Source organism: Papilio polytes, unplaced genomic scaffold (genome assembly GCF_000836215.1).
Source record: "Papilio polytes unplaced genomic scaffold, Ppol_1.0 DF820622.1, whole genome shotgun sequence".
NCBI classification, from domain to species: domain Eukaryota; kingdom Metazoa; phylum Arthropoda; class Insecta; order Lepidoptera; family Papilionidae; genus Papilio; species Papilio polytes.
Genome location: NW_013528582.1, coordinates 1,588,802 through 1,601,375, shown reverse-complemented (window position 1 = coordinate 1,601,375; position 12,574 = coordinate 1,588,802). Strand labels below are relative to the sequence as shown.

Here is a 12,574-nt window from a genome sequence, read left to right as displayed (position 1 = left end):
TGAAGTCGGTGTCAGTCAATGTAGATTCATTACTTAATTGTTACTATACTTTCAATTGTCAATTGTTATGGTAAAAATGTGGAAACCCTTAAGTAGAAATATCTCTGGATACCTTGGCTGACACCGACATTATAAGATGATTTATTTATTATTGTACTTTTATACAAAATGATTTAAATAATCCTATAGAATTCGGCAGAAAATAGAAATTGAAAGGGCGACCGCCCAGGGCTTAGGACAGAAAGGGGCGCTAAAGTCAGCAAGTTATACAGTCTCACATAACCTTATCTTCCCCTTCCAAAGTATGGTAAAAGGGGGCATCGTAGAGATTTTGCTACTAACGTTTAAACCCGTATTGAATACGGCTTATAGTCATTACAAAACTATGTTAAATTCAACCGGTGCTTTGTAGTGTTTGTACGCAAATCGAATGATTATTATGATATAAATATAAGATTTCAATCAGATTTATTTTATTTTTCCGCGATAAAAAATGTAAAATGTAAAATCCGGTATGTTAACGATAAGTTTTTATCTATAGTATAATTGTGACAGTTATTTTTATATTTTTAGGTGACTTTAACAATTTATTGCTATTAGATATGTACTTCTTGTGCGATAATAAAATAATTCGTTTTTCTTCGTTATCATCATAATTATTTATCCCATTTTATACAAATGTCTTTTAAGTTGAAATTTAAATCAAATTAAATCAATTAAAATATTATATAATATATAATGTTTACAAAAGCATAGATTTAACTCACAAGAATTATGCAAACTTTATTTACAAATTGTCGGTAATAAGTAATGCGCCAAATTAGTAAAATATGGCGTTCAGAAGATAATATAAATTCATCCAAAAACATTCTTCACTTCATCAACGATTTTGTTGGCGTATTTAGCACTGTTCATCATCAAACGTGCGACTACGCCTGGTTTTTTGATCGAATCACCGTCTCTGAAAATTTGTATTAACTTCTTTATCACAGATAATACAATATTATATTACTATAGTTGTAATAAAGTGTAAACACAATCTTTGTTATGAAAGATGATAGAAATCACAGCATAGTTTTGAATAATTATCCTACAAATCTTACTAATACTAATATTATAAATGCGAAAGTTTAGGTGGATGGATGGTTGTTTATTAGCGTTTGTAGCCTAAACCGCTGAACGGATCTCCATGAAATTTGGCACAGGTTTAGAGCATAGTCTGGAAGAACACATAGACTACTTTCTATCCCGGGAATAGTTAAGGTTCCCGTGGGATTCATTAATTTAGTTTTTTAATGTTTACTCGATCATTCTGCAACGGTTCAACATATCTTATTGAAATTTGGCACAGATATAAAACAAAGTCTGGAGTACACATGGGATAAGGTTCATCCCCGAGAAATGTCCGGTTCCCGAGGGATACGTAGCTTTTTGTAATTTATATAGTTCGTATGTTTTCTAATACCAATAAGACGAAGTCGCGGGCAACAGCTCGTTTATAATAAAAACCCTACACTTACGACACGCTATAGGCTTTGTATTTTCATGTTATTTAGGGGGTAAAAAAATTGAAAAAACCGTCAAGCGGGAAAGTGACAAAAACTACAAGCCAGTAGCAACAAGATTGCCATGGTAATTGTTAACCAATGACAAAGGCCTTCGTTGTTTATGCATTTGATTTTAGACATTTCTAAGTTTTACAAATGTAAACAATAAAATAAAGTGTTTATAATTTTATGCTGATAAAGCCGGACGGGAAGAGATTTAATATAAATGTGAATATTTTAATTTTGAATGTATGGTGACCATGATGCACTTACTTGCATTTGATATTCCACGGCTTATCGATGAAATAAATGTGTAGAGATATAACGCCGTATTTATTCACATTGTCGTACAGACATTGTGGTGCTAATGGAATAGTTACCTGAAAATTGAAATATTTAACTACTCCTGTCCTGTTTGTGTTTACACCGAATGCTATTTTGAAGTTATGATTACCAAGTCAAGAAACTATCGGATACTTAAATGGATGTCTCAATATCAGGATAACTTGTATAATCTATTCTTACACAAATAAATCATTTTCATTTCATTACAGCAGATAAACTAAAAGTTCGAATCGTGATAAGTCTCCGAAATCCGTTTTTAACGCAGTTTAAGTACTGACTGACGTTGTAATAGTGCGATTATAATTTAATTCCTTCAATATCACTTTACATTTTGCAATTTTTATAAACATTTTCATTATAATAAAAGGTATAAAATTTTGTATTACTGGGGCGCTATCCTTCGGAACTTTCTCGAACCAGTCAGGATTTTGTTTGGGTATTCTGCCAATGATCTGGAAGCCGACGACGGCGAGGTCCGTGTCCGTTGTCGTCGAGAACCAGGGGAACAGATCCTCGCATTTTAGGTCCGGTGTCATATTGTAATGGTAATGGATACCTGAAAGATATAAATAGATGTTTTTAACTGCTAAAACTGTTATTGTTTGTGATTTGTATTTATTGGCAGTAATTGTTGAATTTAACCTCAAATTATATGAGCTTAACATGCCTTTAAAAGGTATTTCTATAAATGTAAACTAGTACCATTGATAAACTCTTCTTTATTTGCTGACAAAAACGATATTTCCAAAAAATGGTAATTGCATTTGTAAAACAAAAACGTTGTTGCATTGGTTGCTTAACATCTTGGACTCTCCTTCGCGCCGAAATCCTCTTTGTTTTTTATTTAAATACAATTTCGTCTATAGCTTTCTTGGTGGCCAGTACGTTATTAAATTTTCATCCATAATATTTTTGCAGCTTAGTTATAAATTTACAATTGACTTCCTTATAAAATATTTTACTAAGTAATCTAAATATGCTTTAATTAAATTAATGCAAATAAATTTACAACTGTTGTCAGCGCCATCTATTATCAATTATTGCTGAACCACCTTGTTGGCCGAATACTGAAACCTAAGTGCTGCTTACAATCTCTTAGTGGTCATAAAGTTAACCTAGTTTGGAGTTAAAGCGTGGCCATGTCATCTTACCCATGTTAGGGATGCAGTTTTGTTTCTTCCACGAGGTTGTGTTGAGTTCAGCCTCTGTGCTGGGTATCCTCATTAGACGGCCGTCGGGGCCAGCTACCCACACGCCGCCATCTTGCAGCGTCGCGCCGTTCTCTACGGTAGGCCCGGCGCCTGCTTTCAGTGATTCTGGAATTTATGGAATGATAAAAATGTAACAAAACCTGCTAAAACCAATTTGCAACGGTGGTGAATATTATTATATGATGATTTCCATTTTTTGCATCTTTTTGTATCTATACTACTATTATAAAAATGAAAGATTTGTATTTATTTATGTATTGAAATAACTCAAATACTACCGGGCGCATTTCAAAAATTAACAACAGGTGTAACAAAAGCTACATTTTTAATTTACTTTTTAATTCCACACGGACAAAGTCGAGAGCATCAGCTAGTTTTAAATATGACTGAGCTGATTTTCGCCCGCATGAAAATAAAAATAAATGATAAAAAAAAATTATTTATGACTTTACTATGGTTACTGGCATTTATTTACCTTCCGAGACATAGAATTGTGTTGCAGTCCAGTACTCCCTCTCTGGCTCTCCATGCGAGGCTTTAGCGACCCATTTCACTAGTTTTTTCTCCGGGGCCCAGAACGGAGGGTGTTCAAAGCCTTCTACTGGTATCTGATGTCAAAATATACACAGTAACAAGCACGATAAAAGTTTCACAATTTTATTTTCTATTAACAGTTTAGCATACGAGTATATTATAGTGGAAATACGTAAGTATCTTCATATGTTTTCCATATTTAACCTTACTTGTTACAGATGGAAGCTTATTTTCTAAAAGTTAGATCAACTACCAAAAGTCAAGCTTAAAGTCGCTAAGTTCTAAGTAATAATAAGAATTAAAATAAAACTGTACATGTCTAGGCAAAATATTAACTTTCACTTGAAACGTAAATTTAAAAGTAATGGTTTGGACTACCGATCTTGCGGTTGAGGGTTCGAATCCCGCTATTCGACTATTGTATCATATGCACAAGTCTAGAGCTAAGTTGGATTGGTTAAAGCAAATATAGTAAATTACAAAATCTACTAATATATTCAACAAAACAACATGCAGAACTGAGAGTATATATCGTGCTTTAGGATCAACGTTTAATAGAAGACTCAGTCGGGATTCAAAGATGACAAATTGCAGCTTTGTTTATCTTTCATTGAATGAAATTCATTGAATTCTTGAACATTCCAGATGTCGGTCCTCGACCCTCGCGAGCGCAATTCAAGATAAATTAGATAAACGCCTCGCTGCAGCGCGACGACAGCGGTCAATTGGTCCTTCGCCTGAATGGATACTTTGTAACCTAATAACATTATACTTTTGTATTGTGCAACAGAGAAAATTCCATCCATCACGGAATGTTTATTCTAAGTAATCTTTTAAGTTGTTAAATATTATTTAACTAGCTGTTCCCATGCGGCTTCATCCGCATGGAATTATAAAAACTTTATTTTATTGTTTACATGTGTCAAATTATCAATTGCAAATGTCAAAATGACATGACATGATGACAAAGCATGGCAACGTTTCCTTAATGTTGGCAGCAACTTATGGTCTCTTTTCCACATTAGGGTTTTTATCCTAAATATTTACCCCCTAAGTTTAACGGCGGGAAAATATATAGCCTAAAGCGTGACGTAAGTGTAGGGCTTTTTATTAAAAAATGAATTATTAAAAAATGTGCTGTAATTACTGACCTCTTAGGCAAGAAAGAAGTGTGTGTTTACGCTTTATTATAATAGTATAGATATATACCTATTGCATTATACTTTTAGGTAAAACTCTTAAACAGAAAAAGCCAGAGGTAAGTGGCAGGATCTTGAGAAAAGTAGTTGACCTTAAATTGTGCCACACCAGACTCAGTATGTTTTTTTCATTCAAGAAAAGACAGTTCTCGGTAATGACTGGCAACGTAGACAGTATGTTGTTGTTTCGTTCTGGATGTTCCCTTTATGAATATTTGCAACGGTACATGGTTTTAACTCACGCCGACTTGTAGTCCTGCGATGAACCCGGCGGTATCGTACAGCGGGCAGACATTCTTGCCAGTGGAGCAATACATCCTGAGCTCAGGTAATGGCCCAGGCGGTCGCTCGGTGCGTCGCCATCCTTTCGCCTCAGCTTCGCTCAATAAGCGTGGTAGACTGAAGAAGTATTCTTTCTCCGCAAGTGCATCAGACCAGCCAAATTTCACTAAAACAAGTAGAAAGCCTTATTGTCACTTGAAGCATGTTGAATGTAGCTCATGACTTGAAACAGAGGAACCGTTGGGTCTTACTATATAAAACTTAGACAGTGTTTACGTCTATTTGAATTCGTTGTCATTCTTGTATGGTAGATCGATACAATTGGTGAACAAAATTATAAACAAAGTAGTAAAATTGAATATGGGAAATTTTAGTAATGCAAGCTTAGTTCGGTATGGCATTGTTGACAAATAAAATAACCAATTAAAATTAACGAGGTTGTTGCAAAAACGGCACAGTATAACAGTTCCGCGCACTCAAACTGGCCTCTGGGGACACGGTTACGATAAAATCGTTTTTATGTTGCTGCATAATAAAAGTTTTAGCACATGAAAACGTAATGAAGTACAAAAATTAACTTTTTTAGGTTATAAAATTGTAAACTTCAGTTTCACGTTGTTATATTATAAAGCAATTATTTTTAGTAATAATTTATACGAGAAAACATCAAAGGTTTTAGGCTATTTTAAAATACACGATATATTAAAATTGATTTTAACCCTGGCGTATAAAAGTATTTAAAAATAATTTACCTCTGTAACCATCGTATTGCAAACCTGAAACAATAAAGACTAAATTAGAAAGTGTAATACCTCATTTTCCGTTTAAATTAACAAATGTACTCTTAGCCTCAGATTAAAAGAGCTTAGGAAGAGTTGCTGTTCTCTTGAATGCTTGATGCTGTTCGGTGAATAAACCCTGCAAAAGCTATGACCTAAAAATACTCCCAAAATATTGTCAGTTTCAAGGAAATATAGTACAGTCAGATCCATAAATATGTATACATTTACAACGCCTCAGAAACTTGCACGCCTTAATTTTCAAAATTATGCATGAACGAATACGGATTCGTATGAATTCGGAAGCATACAGACGGCTGTATGCTTCCGAATTCATGCTATGCACAAATATTTTTGAAACCGAAAGCCTATACCAGCTTGTAAATGTATACATGTTTATGCAGGTGACTGTACCTTGAAGATATTATCCAATATATTGCAGTAACAAATACTTGGAAGGAAAATAAAACTATGCATATAACCAGTTGAGATTCAAAAACAAAAACAACGGTAAAAGACTAAAGGGTATTTCCACGAAACAATTTCCTCTCGTTTTGTTGTTCCGAGAATTAGTTACGTGTATTGCTATCGAATTTTTAAATATTAAAATACGGAATGTAAATAAGCAGAATAAGGACGCTGAAGAACAGGTCCTTAAAAATTATCAGTTTTAAATACTTTGTAATAGAAACTACACTGTTAAACTGCACAGTTCTCAATTTTTCGTATACAAATACAATTTAACTGTACAATACTTCTCAATTAAAACTGTCAGAACTGAAGGTGAGTAGGGGGCTTAAGGATTATCGCCGCTGAAAACTTTTCAATTAAAATTAACATAACTTTGGTCTTCTCTGCTTAGCCCAAACAATATTGAACGGCAGAAATAAGTTCAGTGTCTTATTTGAGTGTGTTGAGAATTAAATGCCGCAAAATTACGAATAAAACGAACATGCATGTGGTCATTTGTAAACATGTTTAGATTTTAAAGTCATTTAAAATGATTCAGTCACGACATAACATGCGACGATATAAAATATACGATAACATTACTTAGCTGTTAATACTAATATTTGCACATAGATTAGTGTATATAAACCCTTAACCATTGTTATGTATTTTGAATTGAAATGATTGATTATTGGCTTTTGCCCTAGTCTTCGTCCACGTTAAAAATTAGTAAAAAATTCAGCATTTGTTTCTAATGTTGAAAGATTTTCTTTTCAGCAGTTTTTGCGTTATTACAATATATAAAAATACCAAAGTACAAATCTTTCCTCTATAACATATTATAGTAAAAGTATAGACTCGCTTTCGTCCACCATTCCCGTGGAAATTAAAAAAAATGAAGTAATAAACCTATGTGTTCTACCAGACTATGCTCTACGTCTAGAAGAAATATCGTCGGGATCCATTTAGCTGTTGAGGCTACAGATTCTAACAAACATCCATCTATCAATTTAAACTTTCGCATTATAATATCAGTAAAAAGATTATTGTTCTGACCGTGCGAAACACCGGTACACAAATGTCGTCTATTATTACTGTTTTTTTGTACTCGTGATGTTGCCTTGTCGAATGCGGAAGGCGGAGGACCGCATTCTGTTAAAATATTTAGTAATGCCTATACCTATGAAGATTATTCGAGAAAATTTGAGGTAAGACTGTTATCGAATTAATAGAATTGAAGCGTGTATTTGATAATTATTAATGAAGAGAATAGAGTAACCTTGATATAGGTCATTGCTACTTGATATACGTCATGTATACGAATGATGTTTTGGAAACCGGTTAATAAATAACATATCAAAAAGATAAATCGATTTATTAGTTATTTTTCTCAATTCATTTAAAACAATTATATTGTTATATTTTATCAGTATAATATTGTTTATGTTTTGACTTTAATTATCTTTTAAGTTGGAAAAATATGAAATACTAGCTATCTCCCGCGACCCTAACTTCCACGGGAACGTGGAATTAAAAACAAAAGAAAGCTCCTCTACATCTATGCCAAATTATATAGAGATTTATTCAGCCGTTTAGGCTCCAAATATACAATCATCCATCCACCCATCCAAACTTTCGGATTTACAATATTAATAAGATGACAAACTTACTAATTGTAAAAATCGTATTGTTTATAATTATGTTTACTTGTTTCTTGAGATAAAGAGAAGTTAGATTTAAGAAAACGAGTGAGTACGGAAAAGTTGTTTTTATGTGTGAATTGCAAATCGTAACGATGTTTGTTTTACAAAGTCCATAGTAATCTTTGCATCCATAAGTACTTAGAAAAAATCTTACTAATATTACAAATGCGAAAGTTTCGATGGATGAATGGTATTTAGAGTTTGTTCTGTGTCTTTTTAAGTCTTGAGTCTGGAAGAACAAATAACATACTCACATTTTTTTTTAAATTTCATGCAGACGGATTTGCTGGCGTAAGTGAGGTATTTTATAAAATCCTTAGTAGTTTTTGCATCCATATAAGTATTTGAGAAAATTAACAAGTAGGTACATTTAAATTTGCCATTTATAGTTACACTGTTTTTTGTCGGAAAAATGAACACACTGTAAATAAAGAATAGTTACTTAAAGGATTACGAAACAATTACATACCATTAACCAAAGATGCAGCCGCTAATAGGGTAATTGCAAATTTCATTTTTAGGTAACGACAGAACTTTACCGCAGAAGAGTACGCGCGAGAGCGTCGCCACCAACTCGACTGATTCCCGCGCTCCTTGCTATCGACTATAAGTTGATTTTAGGCTTCCTACACAGTTAATAAACTTATAATTATTTATTTATTTGCAGTTGTTATCACGCCGAATTACAACTGCTCTATCATGCATTTGTTAAATCTCTTCTTCCTTTATCAATGACTAGGTTTTTCTCGTGTCTTCGTCCGCGTGAAATTAAAAATATAGTAATAATTATAACCCGTGTTTCATTTATATTTAAAAACCAGCCAGACGGAGACAAGATAATTTATAAAAATGAAAAATTTAGCCCATATCACTTACTGATTAGTTTTTAAGTTATTTCAATACATACAAAGATACATATCTTTCTTCTTTTCAATATTAATCAAAGTTAATGAGTAATAAGAAAATTTCTATAAACATGCTGAACTAATGTTATAATATCTATTAAGATGGAATAAAAAAATATAATTAAAAATATAATATTGAGAAATTACGTTCCGTTATCATTATGCGAATGATTTATACAAATAACTACGCCTCTTGTATAAAAAATTAATTTAAACTTATATTTAAACAGGAACAGGCGTCGTTTTTTACTCGTTAACCTCAAATAATAAAACTACGGCAAACATCGATAAACATTTATGTACCGCATGACTACCATTCGTAAAACTAAATAACACATTTCAATGTAAATATGTCGGAAGCAATTTAAATAAAAGTAAAATTATAGCGTCTATTACAAATTTTCACTTTTTAATGCTTTCCGAAATAGTTAGATGTATTGTTAATTGTTACGAGGGCGATAAATTGTTTTTTTAGAGGTATTTGATAAAATTAAATTTCACATTAAATGTTTTGTTTAGAAAAATGTGTTTTTATTTATTTCATTTATTTATTTACACTTTGTACACAAGGAAAATAATTAATAGTTTTAAGTTTGCAATTGTTCGTAAGTAGTAGGCCTTATTTCACAAAAGATGCCTGTATCATTTTAAATTACTGTATAGGTTTTTCTTAAAACTTGATATCCTCCTTTTGGGATTTAGTTGTTAGTCGCTGTATCTTATTGTATTTAAGACATTTCAGTTTGTCAACATTAATCTTCATATTATAAATCTTCTTTCTTCTACCCCCTCTGAAGTTTAATGTTAAGAACTCGTTTACAAAAAGGAGGTTTAGATAAACAACGATAATTCTACTAATGTTAATTGTGTCGAATTTCCAAGCTTCTGCTTTCCATATGTTAAAATTATATTGTGATCTTTAAGCAACGCCTTGTAAAATAATATAGCAATAAATTGATTTAAAATGTTCTTGAATTGGCGCCACGCAGGCGTTGTGTTTTTAACGACTTGGCGTCCGTCCTAAAGAAAAACGATAAGGTTTGATTTTTATAAATCAAAATGAACAAAATAATTCATTTTAACTACTATAATAAATAAATAAGTGTGAGCGACAGGGAGAGAAAAATATTTCGACGCTATGACTTGCACATAAGTTTACGATAAGCTAAAGAGGGCAATGTTACCTTGATTTGATTTTATTTATTTTATTTACTGCCTAAATCCTAGCTGAGTCCCCAGCGCCGCGTCCTTCAGTAAAGATATACAAAGAAAGCAAACACAAGTTTTGAAACATTTGTTCAAATATCCATTACATGTCGGTTTTTAGATAATTGGATCGCTTTGGCCGTGAATAATCTAAAACAGAACATGACATAACCTTAAAAGACGTAACATCTGTTGAAATAACCTAGTTTTTTAGACATGGATACCTACGTCCTAAGAACATCCTCATTTAAAAAATAGAGATAATAACCCATTTCGTGACTGGTTAGGTCTAGGGGCGGGGGCAGCTATTAGTAGTTTTTTTTCTAACTATTTCATATTTTTAGAAAGGTTTACCCTCCTACCGCTTCTAGCGACGACAATGGTTTCATTCAGACATTATATCTATAACTAGCGGTTCCCATGCGGCCCCATCCGCATGAAATTATGAAAATTTTATACTGTTTACGTTTGTCAAACTATCAATAGCAAATGTCAAATTGACATGACGCGACAAACCTTGGCAATCTTGCTTCCTTGACGTTGGCAGCAACTTATGGCCTCTTTCCCACATTAGGTTTTTTATCTAAAATATTTACCCCCTAGGTTTAATAGTTTGAAAATATATAACCTAAAGCGTGACGTAAGTGTAGGGCATTTAATTAAAAAAAGGATTATTCAAAAATATACTGTAATTGCTGACATCTTAGGCAACAAAGAAGTGTGTTTACGCTTTATTATAATAGTATAGACAAGTTAAGGTATTTGTTGCTACTCGTTAAAATAAAGCAATTTAATAGGGAAAATTTGACATAAAATTGTAGAAATTGAACGCGAAAAAAAGTTATCTTCCTCAAATACTTTTCTATATGAAATTTAGTAAGTCAACACCGAAACTATTTTCAATCCGGGATCTGTTACGAAATACTGTGACACATTTATAAACTTTAATGCCATTTGTTTATTTCATAAGCACGGGCACTGTTTGGTCACAGCATTGACCCTCGGCAAATCCCAAACGTCACTGGCAGCTAAGCCCCGATGATGGGAAACCATAGAGTATAACAATAGGCAATATTGCTTAACGAAAACTGGTTACTGAATAACCTTTTGTAATGCTAAAGAAGGTTGAAATTCCTGTCTACATCCTTTATAAATGTCTTTAAGTGTGTTGCAAAATCTAGTTGGCACACTTAAAGTATTAATCTTTGATCTATTGGCAACATAAACCATTACATAAACAAAAGGTCATACTTTGTCCCAACACAGGGATTTAAGCGAGTTATATTTAATCTTTGATACAAATTATAAGTTATTCTTTGCTAGATAACGACACAGTCTGATAAAGTAACTCAAAGTAACAAAGTGGGCCGCTATCGATTGCCGGAGGCTGTAAGATTGATGGCACTCGCCAGATCCTGTTCCCTCTCCCAATCTGTCAAAGTCATCCGCCAGATCCTGTTGACAACTTTTTTCTAATCCAAATTAATACTATTTCCACTGTCGAGCGACTTGTAAAAACTTTCATACTCTGCGTATAGCCAACAATATGTAGAGCAAATGTTACGGGAGTGGAATTTGATGGTTAGAGCGGACAAATACCTTTGACTAAATTACGAGTATCGCACATCTATTATTTCTGTATCTGTATAAGGTCCTAGAAATCAAAGCGCCACTAAACATTTGTGCGATAGTTTAGTCAAAGGTGTGCGCGGGCTCTTAGTGGATCAACCGATAATTGAGAAAACGTGGACATGATCTAGGGAAAAGAAAGTAACATATGGATACGTTTATTGTAAAAAATATCAGAAAATTAAAAAACATGAGGGATATGGTAAGCTTATTGCAAAAGCTTTTTCATCGTTGGCATGTGTTATCGGAGCTCGCCTAATCTACAATCAATTTAATTAATCAACCGACCCATTTCCTAGGTCAGTGGGGTTCTGAAGCTCCGAATGCTATAAATCAGACCGTTATCTATGCTAATTTTTACTTGAATACTGATTAAGGGTATTAACGGTATGTTTTTTTCGAAAACATTGCATTTTCATATAATATAGACAAAACACGTGCACGAAATTACCAACAAAAATTTTATACCAAAATACGACAGCCTATAATTTTCTTAGAAACTCCTTTGCTCTTAATTAATAAGCTAGAGGCTTTTGAAGTTGATCCCAACTCGGTTGTTATTAAATTAAATTGTTATTGCTAATTATACCGATGTAACGTTACACTTTTAAAATAACAATTTCTCCTATAATCATGATGTAATCCGAAATACACGCTCATGAAAGATTTTCCTTTGAAAATAATATCTTCTGTAGATTCAGGGTTTCTGAAAATACGTTGTCCGTTTAGTATGTCGTAAGTCTATACGTGACACGTTCGTCATTTATTTCACACGATGACCTCG

The 12,574-nt window shown here is 33.0% G+C and overlaps 1 protein-coding gene and 1 long non-coding RNA gene across 3 annotated transcripts; both read right to left on the bottom strand.

The window, feature by feature from the left end:
* Positions 1-712: 712 nt before the first annotated feature.
* LOC106110510 lies at positions 713-8,637 on the bottom strand. Its single transcript, XM_013292369.1, has 8 exons — positions 8,520-8,637; positions 5,871-5,894; positions 5,079-5,284; positions 3,579-3,711; positions 3,044-3,208; positions 2,279-2,448; positions 1,821-1,927; positions 713-961 (listed from the first exon to the last, which is right to left on the bottom strand). Exons 1-8 carry the CDS (start codon positions 8,563-8,565, stop codon positions 856-858), a joined length of 957 nt encoding a protein of 318 aa, XP_013147823.1. The 5' UTR covers positions 8,566-8,637; the 3' UTR covers positions 713-855.
* An 879-nt stretch (positions 8,638-9,516) lies between these two features.
* Positions 9,517-10,632, bottom strand: LOC106110511. 2 transcript variants are annotated; one of them, XR_001226094.1, is made up of 3 exons: positions 10,390-10,632; positions 10,140-10,311; positions 9,517-9,975 (listed from the first exon to the last, which is right to left on the bottom strand). It is a non-coding gene; the product is annotated as an uncharacterized LOC106110511 (long non-coding RNA). The 2 variants fall into 2 exon arrangements; XR_001226095.1 differs by having other exon boundaries at positions 10,524-10,632.
* Positions 10,633-12,574: the final 1,942 nt, after the last annotated feature.